General features: G+C 37.2%; 2 protein-coding genes across 4 annotated transcripts in view; both read right to left on the bottom strand.

The window, feature by feature from the left end:
* LOC126822116 (FMRFamide-activated amiloride-sensitive sodium channel) overlaps nt 1-11562 on the bottom strand; it is a 51629-nt gene extending 40067 nt beyond the window's left edge. For both annotated transcript variants that reach the window (XM_050550874.1, XM_050550873.1), the window contains exon 1: nt 11307-11562. The gene's annotated coding sequence lies outside the window, so the exon portion shown is untranslated. The remainder of the gene's footprint in view (nt 1-11306) is intronic.
* Nucleotides 11563-19204: 7642 nt separating this feature from the next.
* The window catches only part of LOC126822115 (leucine-rich repeat-containing protein 74B), a 29386-nt gene continuing 23766 nt past the window's right edge, over nt 19205-24824 (bottom strand). For both annotated transcript variants that reach the window (XM_050550872.2, XM_050550871.2), the window contains exons 10-12: nt 24048-24323; nt 23016-23101; nt 19205-19369 (exon numbers count right to left, since the gene is read on the bottom strand). In XM_050550872.2, the coding sequence (XP_050406829.1) occupies nt 19294-19369; nt 23016-23101; nt 24048-24323 (438 nt within the window). In that variant the 3' untranslated portion in view covers nt 19205-19293. The remainder of the gene's footprint in view (nt 19370-23015; nt 23102-24047; nt 24324-24824) is intronic.

Genomic DNA, 24824 nt, shown 5'->3' on the forward strand with positions numbered 1-24824 from the left:
CCACGTCGGAAATCTGGATGAACTTTCTCGGCCAATGCAGGGATCGAACACCCGACCTCCAGGCTAGCGAGCCAGCGCCTTACTCACCTAGCCACCGTGGCTCCCAGGACGTCAAGAACTCGATATAACATACTATTACGGATGTAAATGAAATGGTGCGTGGAGGGGGGGGGGGGGGTAACGTCTTACTCTTATTTCACAGGCCAAGGGTTCTTTTACGTGCACGCCATTGTGCACACGGGACCTTAGTTTTGCGTATCACCCAGACGAATATACGTTGTTCCTTGCCAGGCATACTTAAGGGGAGCACGGTGGCTCAGTGAGTATACGGTCACACACCCATGTTAAGGGAGCACGGTGGCACAGTGAGTATACTGTCACACAATGATGTTAGGAGAGCACGGTGGCACAGTGAGTATACTGTCACACAATGATGTAAGGGGAGCACGGTGGTTCAGTGAGTACGTCGCTGATTCACTTTCCATTGAGTCCCGGGTGCACGTTAAAGAATCCTGGACAGTTGGAATTCGACCAAGAATTGGTAAAAACGTTTCTTGCCGGGTACAATGATATACATTACTCAGCGTATGCCCAATTTTTTTTTCATCCCGACTGGTGCCGGGAAGTAGAAAATTAATCCCTATCTAATGTACGCTCCTTTAACTACACTCCTTTAATTATACATTATGGGAGATTCGATAACGAGTTGGCAGTTCTCACTATAATAGTTAAAAACTAAGTAATATAAAGGCAATTTGCTGAAAATTTCATTCAAATTGATCCACTATGAACCGAGAACAAAGCAGTTGAATTTCCGCCTAGCCTTGATCATCATTACTAAATTCAGTACGATAAACAGCATAGTCTCGATTATCCATTTAATCGTTAAATCGTGAAGGAAAGTTATGCAGTAAATCGGCTCACAATCCACTAAAGATCGCAGACTAGCGATGCCATCTAGAGTTGATTATGGTCTGGATATATAGGTTAATTAATGTCTAATTAATAATTTAGATAACATTTCAGGCCTAAAGAAAGACCTGCAATAGACAGATTTAGCTCTTGCATAATGTATTTTTAATTATACAACAGGGAAATCAACAAAGTTTAGCTTGACGTTAAACCTGCATAAGTCAGAATGTCCATTTGCTATTAGTTTGGGGATTTTTTATTTTTTACACTTGGTTTTAAAGCATACTCATGTATGAAATTCATTGTATTCATATTGCAATCACAGGATCAATTATATTACTTATCACTATCTAATCACGCGATACTCCCTCAACGCCTATTGTTTCATGAGTTTCCGAAATCAGCGAAAAAGCAAACTCCTCGCAATGTTTCGTTTGATTGAATGAAATCCCACTGAAGGGATTTCGTGGACTTCAGGAATATGGTGAACAAGTGACAAGTAAATTGTTGTCCCATGTACACACCAGAGTATACGGGCTAAATTATCCTTTTGCAGTGCACAAGACAAGACTCTAAATCTATCCAATTCCATTTATAGTGAACCGTGCTCGCGTTTGTTCAGGGTGAACAAACGAGTCTTTTCTAATGACTAAAAAAATTATTTAAGCCTGAACGGTCAGCATTTCTTCCCTGGTTATTATTGTTTAGAAAACAAACGAACTGTACAATCCGTCTAACTCCACCTTTAGAAAAGAACAAATAAGAAACAAAAAAAAAAGATCAAATTATTTCTATAGTATAACTAGATCAAAGCAGAAGACTATAAAACTAGCAGAACATGCAAATGTTTTGATAATTTCACGTCCTTACTGATTCTAGCTAATACTGTTAGTCCCCTGTGTCTATTTTCAAATATAGTTCGAGCCCGATCAAAGCGATGATTTTAAGGTATTTTTTAATGATGTAAAAACTAAACGGTGTAAATTGCAATAACCTAATGTTCCGTATAACTAGATTTTAGAACCTAGATTGCAAAAAAAAGCCAACAAAGTACAGTTATGGAATATTCTAATTCGTTCAAACACAGGTCACATAATAACACTACACGAATTTTACAGAATATCTATGACGTCCAATCCCGAGTACGAACTCGTCGGAATTTGAAGCGCAGTTCGAATTGATCAGAAACATTGAACGCCAATGATTGCAACAACCTATACATTTTTTATGTCGGTGATTTTAACAGAAAGAGTCAATGTCAGTTATTATAACAACACAGAAATATCCAATGTCAGTGATTATAGCAACACAGAAGGATCGAACGGCGTTGATTATAGCAACCCAGAAAGATTTCCACGCCATTGAATATAGGGTGTGTGGGTGTGTGTGTGTGTGTGTGTGGTGGTCTAGTGCTTGAACGTGCGTTTGACCATAAGGTCTGCCATTAAGTCAAGTGGTGTGGTTTCGATTCCCCACTTTTCTGAGACAAAGATTAGGGTCTCCTGTCCAGCCTTGTGGGTTTCTCCGGGTACTTCGGTTTCCTCCCACTGCTATAATGAAATAAAATTGAACCATGTGTTAGTCCCGATATGACCTAGTTTGTGTCGAGAGGACGTTACCCCCTCTCTCTCTCTCGAGAGAGAGAGAGAGTGGACGTTAAACCCCATCTCTGGGAACCGGGAGAAAACCCACAAGGTTGGGCATGCGATCCAACTCCTTGTCACGTACAACCAGGGGAATCGAAACCACGCCAGGTGACTCAATGACAGACCTTATGATACATTGCGCACGTGCTAACCATTCGCCCCCCCCCCCTTCAAAAACGATTACGCATATGCACTTTTATGGAATGACAATTACTCTGGTTTATTTCACTGCGACGTTTCAACGTTTATCTATTTGTTTATATGCTTGATAACGACTTGTGAAATGTTGTTGAAAATAAACCACAGTAATTGTCATTCCATAAACGTGTGTTTCTTTGATTATGTTCCAATTATTAAATGCCATTCAAAGAATAGATTAAGCATATGGTTTGGATTATTGTCAGGTTGTTGATATAATGGCTTATCTATAACTCCACTCGTGTTTTATTACACTTAATTACACATTAATTAATACCATTCCTTGTTTTTATAGGGAGCCGCGGTGGCTAAGTGAGTAAGATCGTGGCTCGCTAGTCTGGAGGTCGCGGGCTCGCTCCCGGTGTTGACCGAGTAAGTTCATCGGGGTTGTCCGACGAATCTAGGCGTATGCTAATCTTGCAATGCCGAAAGATGGCTTTGTTGAGACGTTAAGCACCATTTCTTTCCCTTTCACCGAAGTTAGCCGGTTGTAAAATTATCAATAAGCATTGCACCTCCTTATTCCTGTACTGGGAATGTGGAGTGGAACTTGGAATACATTGTTCAGTATTGTATATATACCAGTGTCGACGCATGACTAAAATATCGTGCATATTCCTCTACTGGGAATGTCGAGTGGAACTTGGAATACATTTCTCAATGACATATGAGTGCGTGATGCATGACTAAAGATCGCAGCTGTGTTAAATCAAGGACTTGTATAACCGTTTAACCTCCGACCGTGTTTACAGACATAGAATTGGTTTTGATTTATGTTAACCTGTACACATAGAGCTTAATTAACTACAGCTGAAAGATCTCAGACTATAATCAGTACATGCTATTTATCCCTGTGATTAATCATGAGAGTAAATAAACACAATGTCTTATAATATCTCACATGTTGGCGGTTAGAGAGAGAGAGAGTGAGAGAGAGAGTGGTTTAACGAAATATATTTGATATTATACAACAATAAAAAGAGAGAGAGAGGGGGGGGGGGTAACGTCCACGCTTGCGTGTAGGGGTCTTTAGCTGTGGGAGGAAACCGGAGGACCCGGAGAAAACCCATGAGGTTGGACAGACGACCCTACTCCTTGTCACGTACAACCAGGAGGGGGGGGGGGGTATTTGCATCTCATCGTATACAAAAGGGTAAGACTTACATTGTTGCGGCCTTGATTGTTTATTGTTTTGTTTTGTTGTTTTATTTAATGGGGAGGGGGGGGGGGGTCCGTAACCAGCAAAGATGGCACATCATCTAGTAGCACTGATTCTTGCACACCAGGAGCATTCCTACACTGTTGGATCGCTGAAGCTTGAACTGTTGTGGAGAGGATGCAATATTAAAGTCAATAATTAGTAATCACAGTCTAATTTTATAATTACACAGAGACAAGGATAGGGCGTCACGTCTACTTATCACAAACTACTAGTCTCGCGATTAGAGAATGAGTCAAAAACAGTGAGGAGGATACTTATCACAGACTACTAGTCTCACGATTAGAGAATGAGATTAAAAACAGGGTGTCTCGTCTACTTACCACAGACTACTGGTGTCACGGTTAGAGAGTGAGATTAAAAATAGGGTGACTCGTCTATTTATCACAAACTGAGTAATTTCAGAACCCACTTGCATCATTGTTTTCGCACTAGGGTCAATAAATTCAGTAACACACATATTTATTATAGTTGTTCACGCACCCTGTATTGAGAGAGAGTGTGATGCTGTTTATTCTGTGATATTTTTAAAGCGTTTGATGAAGTCTGGCAGATGGGAATTATATATAAGCCGCGAAAGTATGGTATTAGTCTAAATTTATGTGATTGGATATACAACTACTAAACAGATCGCAATGTTTTGTCCTTGAAGATTTTCGATCAGCTTATTTGTAAGTTTAATCCGGGTATCCCAATTGATCAATACTCGGTACTTTTCTATTTTTAATCTACATAAATGATATTTTAGACAATCTAAATAATAATGTACAATTATTTGCTGACGAGACGTCCCTATTTGCAATTATAAATGCTAACCCATTGGAAACTGCTAATTCAGTTATATTCACAGAAACTATTAATCTAGATGGCTCGGCAGACCTTTCGAACAACTCTAACATTTTGATTTTTGAAGCAATCCATAATATTATAAAAAGTACCAAAGTTTATTTATTCTCTTTTAAAAACTAGATGATGTAAATGGAATATGCCGAAAAATCCAGTCAAATTGCTTCACTCTGAACATAGATACTAAAGTCGGTACTATGAAAAAACATAGTCTCGATTATCCATTTTTGGATTAAATCATGAATGACCGTTGACCAGCAAATCGGTTTCGAATCCAGTGAAAATCCTGTTAATTAATGTCTAATTAATAGTTTATATAATATTTCAGGCCCAAAAAAAGACCTGCAATAGGCAAATTTAGCTCTTGCATAATGTATGTTTAAACTAAAAATGCTATGTAAAGATGATATCAGCTATTCAACTATAATTTAAACACAGTTTGTAACGCATGGATACATATATTCCATAGGATAAATATTACACGTACAATCGAATCTGATATTAGTCTTTTCCATGAAGTGCGAATGAAATGACATGGGGTTTAACGTTGTGCCCCGACTGGGCTAATGAAGAAGGACATACGCCATACAGTGTGCTATGAGGGAAATTTTTCCCGGACAGCGGCACTACGGTCTACTCTTATATCGAATTCCAACTGTCAAGGACGCGATCTCGGTTTTCCGTTCCACCCGAACAAATAGACACTGTTCCTTGTCGGGGCCCCTCGGTCCTACACCAATGACAATAAGGGTCGAACACATGTCGGAAAATCCATATGATGTTTATTATAGTTGGAATAACCGCTTAATGGTAAATAAGCTCCAATATGGATATGAGAAATTAGGAATTGACCGGGTACCCAATTTGATTAAAATACAGATCTATATATTTCGTTTCGTTTTTTTTTTATACTTTCGATGGCCTACACTACATGAAGATCTGACAAGTTATAGCGATAGGTCACGTCAGGGGTCAAAAGACCAACTTATGACCCTATGACGTCAGACATTTGATTAACAAATCAGCATTGATGTTACTAGTGGATTACCCACAGTTCCGTGCAAAACACGCCTAAATCTCGCCGTAACAGACCGTTTCATTGGCTTATCACTGACACCATTCAGAACACGAGTTAAATAACAACTCTTCCAGATCCAAGTGCAGTAAAGTGCCGGGTACCTGAAGTTGATCTCCTAATGACCGTTTTGTGTTTGTATATTTGCGTCTATATATATATCACCTAAGACATTAATCCTATAAATCTATCGTCTATACAAGCAATATACCATGGTAACTAAAACGCTAGAACCCGTAGATTTTAATTGCAATTCATAAGATCAATTTAAAGTGTAAAACAAAGAATACTGGAGACAGGTGATAAAGGAAATATATAAGACAATATGTAATAGATATACATGACATGTTATTAAAGTGCTCATATTTTTACAGGCTCTACGTTAACTTTGTATTTTTCCAACAATCCAAGTTTTATGCAGATACGCTTGTTCCTGAAGCAACGACTGCCAGTTTGATAATATCTGGCCTCTGTGTCTCAAAATTTTAACTAAATTTAGTAGATTATACTTGAAATTGGATTGGCTTAGCACTAAAATCAATCTAATATAATCCAATCAATCAATAAAATTTGGATTTTGTCTTAGTTAAAATTTCGTGATAAGATGTACGTAGTTAAAGCGAAGATGGCAGATACGTATTACGTATACGTATTATATTATTTTTCTACACTTGCTTATATCAGCTTTATCGATAGACGAATAATCTATATAATCGTGTCTATAATTGAGCAAAAAACGCGAAGTATCGAAATATTCCAGAATCTTGAAGATAAAAAAAACCTCGATCAAGTATCAGTGTAGAATCCAATTATGTGTTATAGCTTCGTGGTGTTTTATTAAATTTATTTGTGAAAAAGGTCAACGAGAATCTGATTTCCTTGTCACGATTCCCCACGTTGATATGTTTAACGGTTTAGAAACAAGTCGTGAACTTTAAAAGAAATATAGACGGATCCATTTTGATTTTCTTAAAAAAAAATGGGGAAATGAAATGAAATGGGGTTTAACGTCCTACTGTTCTGCTCCGAACTGGGCTAATGAAGACGGGCATAGGCCATACAGTGTGCTATGAGGTACATTTTGCCCGGACACGGCACTACGGCCTACTCTTGTATCGAATTCAAACTGTCAAGGGATCTCTTACGTGCATACCAAGGGGGAACCACACCAGAAAATCTGGATGAACTTTATGGACCAATGCAGGAATCGAACACCCGACCTCCAGGCTAGCGAGTCAGCCTCTTACCCAGTTAGCCACCGTGGCCCCCGCACCCCAACAAAAAAAAAAGAAAACAAAAAGGAGTATTAAGTGAAATTACACACTGTGCCAATTTCAACATAAATTCAAGGTTATTTCGTAGGCTGTTTTAACTCAATTCAAAAATTATTATTTATATAATTTGAAATGATATGAAATGGCGGAAAACGTCTACGTTAAACATACATTATGCAAGAGCTAAATCTGTTTATTGCAAGTCTTTATTTAGGCTTCAGATATCATAGAAATTATAAATTAGATCTTTATTTACACAACAAGCACAAACTCAACTCTGTAGACCCACGGATGGCTTGGATTCAGCTTGGATATAAACGGGATTTCGTTGACTGATTTAATTTTAAATGGCGTCGTGAACGGAGATTAACCCTAACGTTGACGTCATACTCCCGGATCGAGGCTAAATGATAGAGTGTACGAAGCGAGGCCGCTGTTGAGCGATGCCTTAACAAATGACATCTAAACTATTTAAAGTGCAATAAACTAAACACAGATAATGACAAATTATACAATTCCTGGAGACCGTGTGATGACTAATACAGACGGACAGGTCTTCTGTCTTAATAATATCAATAAAAATATTTTTATTTCCCCAATAGGCACGACGCCCTTGGTGTATACCTATAGATTTATCATAATTGTATTATAATATTATGTCCTATATTCAATTGATTTAATGCATGCCCAAAATACAAGTAAGAATGAAAATTTACCCTCTCACTCATTTTGTCGAATTGTTATAAAAATCCAAAAAGGTAAAACACAAATTCGGATATGTTGACAGCAGACAAAAGAAAGCAGAGATTATGTAGGTGGAGTTAACGCCTGTCAATCAAACGATCGGCCATACTAAGAATCGGTGAAGATGGAATTCAATCCCATTTCTAGTCAAAAATTACACTGGGGATAACTATGTTCGGAATAAAGTCATTTGACTGAAATTTTCAATATATTCTTCTTTCATCATCTATTTTTGAACTGTTATAGCAAGAATGGCTAACTCCCTATAAAAATCTCCCATAATGTATCTTTAATAAAGACGAACTTACGTCATACAGTGAGCTATATGGGGCGATTTTTTTCGTTGGTATGCACATAAAAGAACCGTTGAGTGTCGGAATTCGAAATAAGAGAAGAAGTAGCGCGGCTTTCCGGGTAAATCTTCCCACGTAGCACACAGCAAACAGTATGCCCATCTTTATTAGCCCATTTTGTTCGGGAAAGTGGGACGCTAAACCCGGTAGACATACCACTGTCTGGGCAAAATTCTCCTCATTCCCAACCACTCCTTTATAAGGTGTAGACTGCATCATGTTTTCAACACATACAATTGTTAAATTTGCTAGTTGTATTTTTACAGAGTGTACATTAAACGTTTATCTTATTCAATGATGGGAATGTATAAGTAAAACCAGAAACCCGATTCTCTTTGATATACCCCGCCCTTAACCATTGATTTCTAATCGCATTGCTGTTTGTTACCCTTATTGGAATCGATCTACAACTTATATCACCCAACAGACCAGGTTGTTATACATGGAAAACTATATGAAGTCTGATATATCGAGGAATTTGCAGAGATATGCGCAGATCAGGAATTATTGGACAATGTGGGCTTCTTGTTTTTTAATTAAATAGCGAAGACATGTGTTAAATACAGATCTATGATCTTATAAGTTATTTCAGGGGAAATGTCCAAGTTTAGAATCCCGGCGTGAGTCGAGATGACTTTTCAGTAGCTATTGGATTTGGACACATTGGGATTCTTGTTTTGTAAGAAAATAGGGATAACATCTTTGATTCAGGTGAAAATAATGTGTTGAATACAGATCTATAATCATATAGGTTAGTTCGGAGTCACCCATTATAACACGTTAACGTGGGCCTGAAAATTCCTGGCAGATGGAATTAGAGAGAGAGAGAGAGAGAGAGAGAGAGAGAGAGAGAGAGAGAGAGTTGAACGTCCACTCGAAACAAACTAAGTCATTATTTAAATTCATCAAAAATATGAACTGAAATGTATTTTCTAAACAGTAATTTTAGATGTTTAAATCAAAGCAACAACAACTAGGCTACATAACCTCTTGGCCTCGATGTAAGTGGATGCTTCGCGTTGTCAAATTAGAAATGGGATTTCAAACTGATTCCAAGATCCTAATATGTACGAGTTTTATAATCTTAAAACATCAGCACTTTTTCTGCTTTCTGTTTTATTTGAATATCTTGAAAAGTTTGTTATCTTGAATAATTTCATGGACTTATTAAGGAAAGGGTGTTTTTGTAAATTTTTTTGAACTTGGTCCACTCCTTTTACAACCTAGTAATAAAATATGTTATTAAATAACCGTCATTGAAATTCTAACAAATTGGTCAACTCGGGCGTACACCAACATCCCACATTAACAGAATTAATAGAATGTAGCGATCGGATTGGTATGGTAACTCATTTTACAAATTCATAGTTCCCACGACTCTAAATTTCAAAATCAGCACACGCACACCCTGCCTCGTATACATCTCTAATGTTACAAGAAACGGAAACGTCCAACAGGAAAACTAAATGCCCGTTTTCTGATCTGTAATACGGTCAAATGTCCCATTACAGTCGAAATAAGAATAGGGGAAAACCCAGGAGGTTGGACAGGCGACCCTAAACCCAAATAGGACTATCAACAACCCTGGACTAGTCAATACTTACGACTCGTACAGAATCTCAGGGAATAGATTTGTATGAAATGATACATGATAAAATTGTATATTAAAATCTCAGTAATACAGATCAGCAAAATCCCCCAAATCTCAATAAATCGAGTTCTTTTAATTTACTGAACAGAAAAGTCTCCCAAATCTCAATAAATCGAGTTCTTTTAATTGACTGATCAGCAAAATCCCCCAAATCTCAATAAATCGAATTCTTTTAATTGGCTGATCAGCAAAATCCCCCAAAGGTGCCACTATTCATCTTTAATCATAACTCACGCGCAAACACACTCACATGCCTTGATGGTGATGGGAACGTTTCTTGAAATACAAGTATTCCACTACACTATAGCTCCTGCCGTCCGTTTTATAATCAATTTGAATGGACATCAACTGGTTATCGTCAATAAGACTCTTTGTAACCTACAACCACGAGTAAAACTTTAAATTGTATAAAACAGGCCTTGCAAACAACAGAACCCGAGTGGACGCTAAACCCATCTCTCTCTCTCTCTCTCTCTCTCTCTCTCTCTCCAAAAAAAACTAAATAAATCGTACCGCCGTTTACAAGCTGGAGCTCTGTTTATTGATATTTAGATAATTGCAATGTCTTGATTGTATATTTCGCAGAATGATAGGATATTAAACTAGTCCTTTGCTGGAAATAACTTAGATCACAGATAGTATTTACTTCAGGTGGGTATAAAGGGGGGTTGGATGGCTGAATGGTTAGCGTGCGCGCGCTGTATCATAAAGTCTGTCATTGAGTCGACTGGCGTGGTTTCGAATCCCCGGTTGTACGTAACAAGGAGTAGGGTCGCCTGTCCAACCTCGTGGGTTTTCTCCGGGTCCTCCGGTTACCTCCCACTGCTAAAGACCCCTACGCGCAAGCGAATTATTGAAATAAAATTAAACCATATGTTAGTCCCGAAATGACCTAGTTTGTGTTGAGTGGATGTTAAACCTCATTTCTCTCTCTCTCTCAAGTGGGTATAAAGAGGATAAACTGAAACAAAACTCATATTTGTTGATAATTCGCTAATATTAATCTGTGTGGTTGTAATCATCACAATGATACAGTATGAAACTTAACTAAATAGAAAAATAAACTTCGTGTGAGTTGTGATTAATTCAATAATATTAATCCATTTGATGGTGTTTAGATGAGCTTTAATACCATACTAGTTCTAATAGATGAAAGACAAGTACTAGAAATCGCTTAGACCACAGCGGGCATTGATATAACATTTAGATATTAACAAATAAAACCAAGAAAACTTACCTCCATATTCAGCAATTCAGTTATGTTAATCCATTTAACCGTACGTCGATGTTAATAGTAATCTTAATAGAACTAAGGCTAGTGCTAAAAATCGCTTAGACTACAGTCAGTATTAAAAACATAGATATAGCAAAAAAAACCGAAAACTTACCTCCGTATGAAAACAATATGGCTTAATAATTCAATACTTTTTAATCCAAATCCATTTGATTGGATCTTGTCGAATGTTAATAACAGACTCGTAGTCCTAATAGAAGAGATGCCGGTGCTAGAAATCGTTTAGACCACAGCGAGTATTAACATCACATGTTTAATGGTAAGACGCCGATACACAACTAACTAACTGACTGCATATATCGACGACGACGTTAATACATTTCCTGCCGCCTATCCGATGTTCACCATCCATTAACTTATTTTGATGAATGCGATGTAAATGTTTGTGTTAGTGTATAGAATTAATGTTCAGATGTTAATTGGAGCATTTTATATTATTGCTATATAATCAATATACCGTAGGTTAATTGTTTGTTTTGTGTAAGAAATAGGGTAATTTGGATACAAACATGATGGTATTAATTGTTATTTATGTATATGAATAGCGTTGTTCTCTTGTTTTTGGTAAATAGAGATGACCTGAATGGTGTAAGTAGACAAGAATTGGTTAATTTTGATATTAACCTAAGTGTGTAAAAGGAGATAAATCGCTAATATTTAGCACTTAGAAATTGACACAAATGGGTCTACACAAATGGGTCTCAACGCATATAATAATGTAATATAAATGTATGTAAACTGATTTACAGTCAATCGTTTCTGTTTTTACTGTAAATTCTAAGCGGTTATGTTCGACGAAATACGCCAATCGAATGGCAATATCTAGCGTCTGGTTATTCTTGTCTACACCGATAGTATTTATTGCGCATGCTCTCCAAATAAGAATATGTCATCACCGTTTGACATGACTTGTGGAATATGTCTAGCCTTGTTTTACAAGTCCTTTGTTACAAATGGCGCCGAAACGCATTATGGTACACGATTCGTGTGCCAATGGTAAAATGTTTATTTTGTCTTAAATATTGGGTATCAGAAGCCCATCTATTTCCGGTAAGATCTCAAATCAATGTTGATTTAAATTGACAAATAATTCGTGTTTTCAATGTCGAAGCCTATGGATGAGAGAGACAGAGAGAGAGAGAGAGAGAGAGAGAGAGAGAGAGAGAGAGGGGGTAAACGTCCACTCGGCACAAACTAGGTCATTTCGGGACTAAAATATCGTTTTAATTTTATTTCAATTGACTCAATGACAGACCTTATGATATAAAGAGCACGGTTTACACCGCTCTATCACCGTGGAACTAGGGGGCATTCTAGCTGAGAGAAGCAGACAGTTGTGAAAATGCGATACAAGACAACACAAACTCTAAAGGAAAAAAGTATCAGAAAAGAAACTATTTATATAGATAGATCGATATGGTTATATTGTCAATATATTACCCTTAATTATAGGACTGTCTGGGAACTTTCAAAGGCACATTTTTTATTTTATTTCATATAACAGGGAAACGTAATGAAAAAGATTTTTATTTTTAGGAATAAATGGATTCATAATTACACAGTTCGTTCAGGAGTACCAAGGGGGCGTCGGTGTATCTTTGTGTGGAATAGGCTTATTTAAACTCAGTTTCTAACCATGTGAATGACGCTCTTTAACAAGAACCTAAGACTCCGCCAATGAAGGTACGGTTGACGTGAACTTTGGCAATATGGCTCGGGGCCGTCGGTGTACCTTTGCGTGGAATAGGCTTATTTAAACTCAGCGTGTAACCATGTGATATCTGGGGTTAGCGATAAGACCATTGTTGTTATTTCAATCTGATTAAAATACAGATCTATATTTCGTTTCGTTTTTTTTATACTTTCGATGGCCTACACTACAAGGAGATCTGACCAGTTGTAGCGATAGGTCGCGTCAGAGGTCATCTGAGCAGCTTTTGACCCTATGATGTCAGACATTTAATTAATCAATCAGCATTGATGTTAGTAGTGGATTACCCACAGTTCGTGCAACACACGCCTAAGGCTCGCCGTAACAGACCGTTTCATTAGCTATTCCCTCACATCATCCAGAACACGTCAATGATAACAACTCTTCCAGATCCGGGTGTAGTAAAGACAAGTAAAACGAAATTTTGAACTATATAAACGAAACGAAATAGGATCTGTGTTTGAATCAGATTGTTGTTATTTTTGATTTTCTTCTTCTAGTGGACGACGCCCTTAAAGAAAAACCCAAGGTTCCATCAATGAAGGTACGGTTGACGTGAACCTTGGCAAGATGGCTGATTTCCAAGACGGCTGAGACGACGTCATACTATGTTTCTAATCCATAAAACGCTCGTTCTCTTTTTTCCACAAAGGGGATGAAACTCCCACTAAACCAATCCATGGACATGGACCGCCAAATCATATTGTCATAAAAAGTAGCAAGTTTCTACTTCTCCTGCTTTATAAGTGGGTTTGAATGGCCGAATGGTTAGCGCGTGCGCGTTGTATCATAAAATATGTTTTTGAATCAACTGACGTGGATTCGATCCGTGGTTGTACTTGACAAGGATTCGGGTTGCCTGTTCAACCTCGTGGGTTTTGTTTGGGTCCTTCGGTTTCCTCCCACTGTTAAAGACCACTATTAAAATAAAATTGAATCATAATTCATATTATAGTCCCGAAATGACCTAGTTTGTGTTGAGTGGACGTTAAACCCCATTTCGCTCTCTCGCTTGCCATAAACAGTAACGAGTTTCTACTTTGCCTGGTTCTTATCAACGATATCATAACTGTGGCAGCAGATGTTAAAACACCAGCTACTGCGGCTACACGTGATATTGCCACGACAAGGAGCTGTGTGTGTGTGTGTGTGTGTGTGTGTGAGGGAGGGGTGGGGTAACGCTAAGTGGACACAAACTAGGTCCTTTTGGGACCAACATATGGTTCAATTTTATATAAAAAAATTCTATTGTTCTTAGGGGTCTTTAGCAGTGGGGGGAAACCAGAGGACCCGGAGAAAACCCACACGATGTTGGACAGGCGACCCTACTTCTTCTCACTTTAAAATAAAGAACATTCCACCAAATATTACGCTTTAGGGCATCGCGATTCATTGCTATGTAAAAGTCATAGGACAAGCCGGTTTGTTCATTTCGTTCACAATTTATTTATCTTTACTGTTTCTACTTAATTAACTGTCTGTAAACTATGACCTCCACCCTCAACCCCCTGTAGTAGTATCTGAACCAGTTCTTGAATATTTGAAAGATGTATGTCTAAGAAATTTATGGAAAACAACTATTAATAGATTTGGTCGACATTTCTGGTAGCTTGATAACGTTTCGTAACACTTCCTAAATATATTAGAAGCTGTTTTCCATACGTCTGTTTCATAGTTTATTACAAAATATACCAGTAGCTGTTTTCCATAAGTATTATTACAGTTTATTACTATTATTATTATAACATTAGTAGCTGTTTTCTATAAGAATGTATTATAGTTTATTACTATTATTACTAAATATATTAGTAGCGATGATACATAACAATGTATCATAGTTTATTACTACTATAATATATCAGTAGCTGTTTTCTGTAAGTACGTATTATAGTTTATTATACTAAATATATTAGTAGAACATTTCTAAGAAACTTATGGAAGACAACTAATAATGGATTTGGACGACGATTCGGGTAGCTTGATATCGTTTAGAGAATATTAGAAGCTGTTTTCTAGAACGTGTTATAGTTTATTAGTATAAATATTAGGTATGTGTTATAGTTTATTAGTATCAGTTTTTCACAAGTATGTGTTATAGTTTACTATACTAAAGCATTTATAGCTGTTTTACATAGTATATGCTATAGCTTATTACTAAATATACCAGTAGCTGTTTTCCATAAGTATTATTACAGTTTATTACTATTATTATTATAACATTAGTAGCTGTTTTCTATAAGTATTATTACAGTTTATTACTATTATTATTATAACATTAGTAGCTGTTTTCTATAAGTATTATTATAGTTTATTACTATTATTATTATAACATTAGTAGCTGTTTTCTATAAGTATTATTACAGTTTATTACTATTATTATTATAATATTAGCAGCTGTTTTCTATAAGTATTATTATAGTTTATTACTATTATTATCATAACATTAGTAGTTGTTATAGTTTTTTACTAAATTTATATTAGTATATGTTTTCCATAAATACTTGTTAAAGTTTAATACTAAATATATTAATAGCTGTTTTCCATAAGTATATGTTATGCTTTATTACTCTATCCAGTTTCAGTAGGACGTTAACCCTCGTTTCATTTCTATTCAGTTACTAAATACATTTCAAGCTGTTTTCCATAAGTATGCGTTACAGTTTATTACTAAATATGTTAGTAGATCGTTGTCCATGCGTATGTTGCATATTATACTAAATATATTATTGGCTATTTTCAGTAAGTATGTATTATAGCTTATTACTAAATGAGTATTCAGTAGTTGTTTTCTGTGTTATGAAAGTATGTGGTATAGTTTATTTCTAAATATATCAATAGCTGTTTTCCATAATTATGTGTTATAGCTTATTTGTAAATATGCCACAAGCTGTTTTCCATAATTATGTGTTTAAATTTGAAACTGAACATGTGCCATAGTTTATTACCCTATCCGGTTACTAAACATATCAGTATCTGTTTTTATGTGTTATGTTTTCCATGTGCTATAGTGTATTACTATATCCAGTTACTAGCGTAGCTATATTAATGGCTGTTTTCCATGTGTTATGATTTATTACTGTATCCAGTTACTACATGCATCTAAAAGATTAATAAAATCATTTCTAGACTGTTTTTATTTGGGTCAAATCTAATATTATCGATCTCACTGTATTTCATACTTGGACTTGTTTTGTGGGACGACAACCTGTCTTCGATGACAATTTTACATCTATATATAAATATAAGTAATCGGATTCAACCGATTGTCTGCGATATCACCCCGAGGGAAGCAAACGATAACTAAATCCATCAACACATACAGTTCCAACCGGCATTGTTTGCAACTGTACGATCAAAATGAAAATATAATTAGCAACCTAATCGATATCTTTCGGGTTCTTCCGATCACGAATCGAAATATGACATAAGACTAACCCAATCGATACCTTATTTTGAACTAAATTAAAACGGGGTTTAACTATTTAAATGCTGTAATTGTCGGCACTATTGGAGAGAGAGAGAGAGAGAGAGAGAGAGAGAGGGGAGTTTAACGTTCACTCGACACAAACTAGGTCATTTCGGGACTAATACATGGTTCAATTTTATTTCAATAATTCTCTTGCGGATAGGGGCCTTTAGAAGTGGGAGCAAACCGGAGGACCCGGAGAAAACCCACACGGTTGATCAGGCGACCCTACTCCTTGCACGCACAACTGGGGAATCGAAACCACGCCAGTTGACTCAATGACAGACCTTATGATACAGCGCGGACTTGCTAACCATACGGACTACCATCCCGACACTATGGAATTCCCAGTAAACTGCAATATATATTAAGAAAGTTTCATCTCTAAAAGTGATATTAGTCCAAAATTAGCACAGTTCTGTTCCGTTTATACACAGATAATTATGAAGAATTGAAGAATTTATCGATCCATGCTGATCCCTATGTAACAAGCCGTTGACATCCTTTTATGCCGTGAATCAAATTGGTTGACGCGTTTTTAATCCGATTGAAACCAAGCATAGAGATTAACTAGCGTTAAAATTTTGATTTTGTTTTTTTCTCTTCATTAAACATACATTATGACGTCACATTAATAATGACGTCATTGCATCAATCATATTAAACATACATTATGCAAGAGCTAAATCTGTCTATTGCAGGTCTTTCTTTAGGCCTGAAATGCTATCTAAGTTATTAATTAGACATTAATTAACTTATCAAGACCATAATCAACCCTTGATGTCATCGCTAGCCTGCTATATTTACTTGATTAGGATCCGATTTGAAGCTCAACTTTAATTCATGATTTAATCATAAAATGGATAATCGAGACTATGCTTTTTATCGTACCAACTTAAGTAATGATGATCGAGGCTAGGTCGAAAATTCAATCACTAAATTCTCGGTTGAAAGTGGATCAATTTGACAGAAATTTTCAGCAAATTCACTTTACATTATGTAATTTTCAACTATTATAGTGAGCACTGCCAGCTCTTTATCTAATCTCCCATAATGTTTCTTTAAGTGTCAAATAATCAATCTGAGTCCATATTTGGTGAATATTAAGCCCTGAGAAATTTGATATTTTATCGAAAATGCAAATGGCGTATCGGGACTTGAATCTAAATGAATTGAAGAAAACTAATCTATCTTTATATTATGAGTTGTTTGTTTTTGACTTTTAACATTTCGTCTTGTTTACAATTTATATTCCGCCATGAGAAACGCGAAAACAACAGCAAGCCAATCATCTAAAGTTACCGTGTTTTCAAATTATATTTTATATAAAAAAAATCAGAGAGAAAAAAGTTTTTATATTTGTGAAAGTGATTGGGATTGATTTTGTTTGTCTATAAGATATGTAACACATGTTATTTAACGGTTGCATGATGATGTAGATTTTAATACTAGAATAATAGGTTTGTCTAAATACAGATGGAAAGGTCTGATTAAAACACAGATCATATTTCGTTTCGTTTTCTATAGTTCAAAAATTCGTTTTACTTGTCTTTACTACACTAGGTTTTCCGACGTGGTTTCTCCTTGTCAGTGATGCAGAACGGAGGGCCTGACAAGGACAGCTGTCTAGTCCTTCGGATGAGACGAAAAACCGAGGCCCCGTGTATACATTGGATTGCACGTAAAAGATCCCTTGGCAGTTGGAATTCGATATAAGAGTAGGCGATAGTGCCGCTGCCCGGGCAAAATTTCCCTCATAGCACACTGTATGGCGTATGCCTGTCTTCATTAGCCCAGTATAAGAGCAGAACAGTAGGATGAACCCCATTCCATTTCATTTCATTTACTACACTATGATCTGGAAGAGTTGTTATATAAGCCTCGTTCTGGTTAATATGAGTGATTAGCCAAAGAAACGATCTGTTACTGCGGGTTCTTGGCGTGCGATGCACGGGTAAACCACTAGCAACGTTAACGCTGGTTGATTAATCAATGTCTGACGTCATAGGTCAAAATCCGTTCGTATGACCTGTGACGCGACCTCCCACTACAACCGATCAGATCTTCATGTAATGTAGGCCATTGAAAGTATAAAAGCGAAACGGAATATATAGATTTGTATTTTACTCAGACTCGTTCACATAAAGAAATGAAAAGTCGGAAATAATCTATAAATGTATTTTTTCTAAAAATTTCAACTCGTTTTTGTTCTTAGTGATAAATTTGTTCACATAGCTAAAAACTTGAAATGAAAGGAAATGAAGTCTAATGAACACGAGGACACATCACGTAGTGTGCTATGTGGGACATTTTGCAAGAAAGACCTGCAAATCAGCAGATTTAGCTCTTACATAGCAATTGGTTATCTCGGTTTTTAATCTTTGTATACAACTTCACTACTCTGCAGTTGATTTCCGAATTTTCCAAGATCGGTTCTCATTTGTCTATGGTGGTGTCTACATGGCTGGTTAGGGCATAGATCAGTTGTGTACGTCCAAGATCCCCTGGCAGTGAAATGTCTAAGAAGAGTAGGCGTAACAATGGAAATGAAAATCAACCCCCGCTCCATTCCCAATATCGAATGCAAAAATGATGCATGTATAAATCTATTGTTCTGACAAGCTGCAATAAACTGCAATCATATAATTGGCCATTACAAATGTATATAAAGACCTGTTATTTATATCTGATTCTGATTACGTACATTAAGTTGAGCAGGTCGATTAGAAAAAATGTATTTTTAGTTTGTTTTAATGTCGGCAGATGTTCGCAGACATTATCTTATGAATGTAGATTATTTAAATGAATGAAAAAATCAAATTATAGAAACAATTTATCGATGAATTACCCTCATTGATAACCATTAACAATATATACATATAATATAAGTCGAATTAAATGGCGTCACGTTTCCGTTTCACTCTCAGTGAATGTTACCACACGCTTTAGTTGTTCCAGGTCTTTATTCTGTAGCGCATCCCTGAAAAATACATATAACATTGAAAAAATAAATGAAATGGAATGGAGTTTAACGTCCTACTTTTCTGTACCGACTGGGCTATTGAAGATGGGCTTAAGCCATAAAATTGTGCAATGAGGGAAATATTGCCCTGGCAGCGGCACCATGACCTACTCTTATATCGAATTCAAACAGTCAAGGGATCTTTTACGTGCACGTCAGTGTATACATGGGACATCGGTTTTTCGTTCCATCCGAACGACTAGACAGCTTTCTTGTCAGGCCCTCCGTCCTGCACCACTGACAAGGGGCTACTATACCCTTATTTCGAATTCCATTTGAAGTTCATTTGTTTTTTGTTTTTTTAATTAAATAGAAAGATACCATTGCATTGGAATTCAGTGCGTAAATCAAAAAAGTAATAAATAGCTATTTAAAAATGTCTAATCGACTATAAAGTTTCGGGATAATTAGGTATTCCTAAAAGTACTAGCACAATATCTAATTATGATCGTCTCCCTTTATAATAGGCAATATTACCCACGTCACGTGTAGTATCAGTTAGTAGATATCAGCTGAGATACATTTACAAGTGTAACGATTGAGTAGAGTGAAGCCGATTGTTGTTACTAACTATATATAAAGTATGTTTAAATACAGCTATGCATAATTAAAAGATACATTATGGGAGATTTGATAAAAAGCTGACAGTTCTCACTATAATAGTTAAAAACTAGATACTGTAAAGGGGATTTGCTGAAAATTTCAGTCACATTGATCCACCCTAAACCGAGTATGTAGCGATTGAAATTTTGGCCTAGCCTCGATCATCATTACTAAAGCCGGTACGATAAAAAAAACATAGTCTCGATTATCCACTTGTTGATTTAATCATAATGAGCGTTGAGCAGCACATCTGATTCAAATCTAGTACATATCGCAGGCTAGCGTTGACATCTAGAGTTGATTATGGTCTGGATAGGTTAATTAATGTCTAATTAATAATATAACATTTTAGGCCTAAAGAAATACCAGCAATAGGCAGATTTAGCTCTTGCATAATGTATGTTTAACAATATCTCCTCTATATTATTATCTATGGACCTGACCCACCGCAAAGGACCATAAGGAATGACAGTTAGTAATTGGAAAGTTTCAACAAGTCGTTATATCAAGCATATAAACATTTATTTTGATATGGTTGATAACCTCTTGTGAAATCTAGTTGATTAAACTAAAGACATTTCACATCGTTGCAAAGAAAGTAGCGTAACGTATCCCTAAAGCCTAGCGCACACCGATAATCGCCTCCGTATTGCTAGGATATTTGACGACAAAAAGAACGGTGAGCATGGGGCTTTCTCACTAGCCACATGTCTAGTAGTTCGGATAAGACGATAATTCGAGGTCCTGTGTATAATATTGTCAGTCGGAAGTCGAAAAAAGAACAGGCTGTAGCACCACTGTCTTGGCAAAATTACCCTTATATAGCCCATTCCATGGCGTCTTAATTAGCCTGGTTGGTGCAGTAAAATTAAACATTAAATACCATTTTATTTATAAACATGCTACCTTTAATATTTTACAAAACATATCGAGTTCATCGGGATTTTTCAGGAGTGGCTTTTCCTTGTCAGTGGTGCAGGACAGAGGGTCTTACAGGGGTAGCTGTCTCTTCGTTCGGATGGGAAGAAAAACCGAGGTCCCGTATACACATCGGCGTGCACGTAAAAGACCACTTGGCAGTTGAAATTCGATATAAGAGTAGGCTGTAGTGGCACTGTCTGGACAAAATTGCCCTAATAGCACACTGTACGGCGTATGCCCGTCTTCATTAGCCCAGTCTGAGCATAACAGTAGGACGTTAAACCCCATTTCATTTCATAACATATCGACTACTAACAGAAAAAAATCTTAAAATAAAACAGATTTTTTTTCCATAACAAATTTGAAAGAAGAATGTTTTCAATCCAATCTATCGTTGAAGTATGTATATATCCTCTACAGAAATAAAACAGATTTTGTTCAGATTAAATTTCAACTTTCTTATCGATATAAATATTCTGATTTCTGTCAAATTCTACAACATTTTTATTTAAAAGACAAAATGTGTGTGTGTGTGTTAGTTATCTTGATTTGAGTTTTGCATGTTGCTTTTAAAATATGCTGCAATCAATAAATGCCATTCAAACTATCCAGCAGTCACACTAAAAATAACAAACCAGAGCTTTGTTTAAACCAATTCAATTGACTATCAGACATAAACCAGCATGGTGTATGGTTTAATTTAAACAAAGAGAGTATCAACACATATCTTAACACTCGGTCATCAAATATAACAACGTCTGGCTTATAGGTCGACGAGGGGGGGGGGGGGGGCGGGGCACTGAATAATAAGGTCCTGATTGAGTCAACTAGCGTATACATTTCTTTAGATCAGTATATTTAAATAAAAATGAAACGATTTTTAACGTCTTACGGTTCTGCACTATAGAATCTTATCAAGGCTTTTACGTAATACCCTGGCTATTTCGGCACTAATTTCGATTGGGTATTCACCCAGCTTGATAGCCTATCCGATAAGTGGATCATCGCGAATACCAAGTCAAGTGCTTTCCAGCTAAAATGTCTACCTATGATAATCGAGCTATATTTGATTTGAGCAAGTTTGTGTCACTGCCTCTGATTGGACGCCACTGTTCACATGTGTGCAGTAAATGGCGATAACATAACTAGTGTGTAGGAATTGTAAAGCAATTTAGCAACGCCCAGATGTTGTAAAACTCGCTGTCGTTGCTTAAGGAACGTGGCTCTAGCTGGGCTATTTGGGGAATTTAGCCTGGACAGCCTCGTTTTCGCTAATTCGAATTCCAATTATCAAGAGTACTTTTACGTGCATGCCGACATGTACACGGGACCTCGGGTTTTCACGTCATCCCAACGACTAGACAGCTGTCCTGCACCATTGATAAAAGGGGCAACTCCCGAGGAACTTTCTCGACCAATTCCGGGATTGAACCTGATTCCCACTAAACAATAGCAGAAATGGTTAGCACATGCGCGCTGTATCACAAGGTCTGCCATTGGGTCAACTGGCGTGGTTTCGATTCCTTGGTTGTACGTGGCAAGGAGTAGGGTCGCCTGTCCAACCTCGTGGGTTTTCGCCGGGTCCTCCGGTTTCCTCCCACTGCTAAAGACCCCTACGAGCAAGCGAATTACTGAAATAAAATTAAGCCGTGTGTTAGTCCCGAAATGACCTGGTTTGTGTCAAGTGGATGTTAAACCCCATTTCTCTCACAGACATCCGGATGGAATCAGATACTGGCTAGTTACTAAGCCAGCATAATTTCCGCTAAACAATAGTAGAAAAGGCTAGTTACTAAGCCACCGTGTTTCCCGCGAAACAATAGTAGAAAAGACTAATGTCACTACATGTCGCAAACAAAAAAACAACAAAATGAAAGTAGCCTACCGTTCGATAGAGAATATCATTGTTAAGTTAGCGGCAATTCCAGACAACCGAGTCTTGTTAGACGCAAATATTGAATTACGGAACTCGTTATGGGTTCATAATTAAAATTTAGTAGACAGACAATGTGCTAGATAGAGTGTTCAATAGAGGGAAACTAACTTTATTAAGCAGAAATATCAATGTTTATAGTCTTACCCGAGCAATATCCGCCCTGATTGATCCGTCGATATCTTCTGTATAGCTTCACGTAATCGGGGTTTATCATAGGGAACTGCTAACTCCTGTAATATAGAATCTAGGTTTATTATAGGGAACTGCTGTAATATTGAATCTAGGTTTATTATAGGTAACTACTGTGCTACGAGGGAAATTTTGCTCGGAGAGCTGTGACAAAGTGCTCCATAACTTGCTCCATATCAAATTACGATTATATTGTATACATGTCAAGTATTTATTTAAATACAGAGAACCAATTTGAACCCCCACATGTGTAATCTCATTGATCCCCATGCGTTACTGTTCTACGATGTACTGTCCACTACACGTCCACTACATATATACACTATTTAATCACGGACGTAATAATTTCCACATTTAGTGACAATGCTTTCGATATACGAAGTATGTAAGACCCTGTGATTTCTGTAGTAAGGAGAGAAGAGACCCAGACGAGAGACGAGCGGGGAGGAGAAGAGAGGGGCAGACCTGGGAATGGGCTCATTCGAGTTCAACCGCTGCCGAGGCAGGAGGGCGGAGTGGTTGAAATAGGGTCATATACTACATATACTACATTAATGTACCATGTTGATGCTTAGTTTATGTTCTTGGTGTAGTGTAGTTCCTGTTCCTGTTTAATATTCTGTTACGATGTAAATAAACCCTATATGTACGAAACTGATTTCTTTTATCACTAAGATAGTGTTACAGCATACTCTTATTTCGAATTCCAACTGACAAGGGATCTTTTATGTGCACGCAACGTGTACATGGAACCTCGGTTTTCGTCTCTTCCGAACGAAGGGATAGCACACCGGAAAATCCCGATGAACTTTCTCTGCCAACACCGGGAAAGAACTCGCGACCTCCAAGCCAACGAATCAGTGTCTTATTCACTCAGCCACCGTGGCTCCCCAAGCATTGGAAGGTGGGGTATTCTTGTAGAGGATCTGACCACCTAACAGCCCGACTATCCCGCGACCCCTAGTTTATAACAAAGATAGAACTTACGTCTAATGCTGTAACAAAATCTTCCGGTGTTATACAATAACTTCCGGTCGGGTCATATCTAGCTAATATATCAATCAATCTGATATCATTGACCATGATATGTTCCTTTAATATCACCACCGGTTCTTTCTTCCGGTACGGATTAATTCCTCGTTTGTGTAAATCTTTCTTCGTGTTGCCAGAGCGCGCCACTGGACCGTGGATAACTCTAAAGTCAGGTTTCTTGGACTTTATCTCTTCTACGATTCGTAAAAATTCATATTCTACTGGAACGTCCTGAAAAAGGTATGACACGTTCGGAATACTATGCAACCATTTCACAAATATATGTCACACTCGGCAAACCTCAGCAGATTCCAGTACCCTATATCTAGCCTCGGCTGTATGACGAAGTCCGCCATCGGAACTACTTTCAAGTTCCCGGATTACCAACGACGTTGCCCATGACGACGCCTTTGAAGAATGTTTTATCATACAAATATTTCAAAGTCTGAAGCTGTTTTTCTTTCAGGTGTATCCCATTTTCTTCAAACAGGGACAACTTTGTACTAAAAATTCTACATACGCATCGAACGACGCAATTTTTAAAAGCGGAAGTTTTCCTAATAAGTAAACCGGTGCCGCATCGCAATTGTATAGGCGTAGGTACATATCACTTACCGTCATACAGCCGAGGCTAGATGTAGAGTAACGGAATTGGCCGAGGTTTGCCAAGTGATATATGTCAGAGAGAAGTCAAACCCCTCCACTAATGGCGTAGTATTCACCTACAACACC

The sequence above is a fragment of the Patella vulgata genome, chromosome 5, assembly GCF_932274485.2.
Source record: "Patella vulgata chromosome 5, xgPatVulg1.2, whole genome shotgun sequence".
NCBI classification, from domain to species: Eukaryota; Metazoa; Mollusca; class Gastropoda; family Patellidae; genus Patella; species Patella vulgata.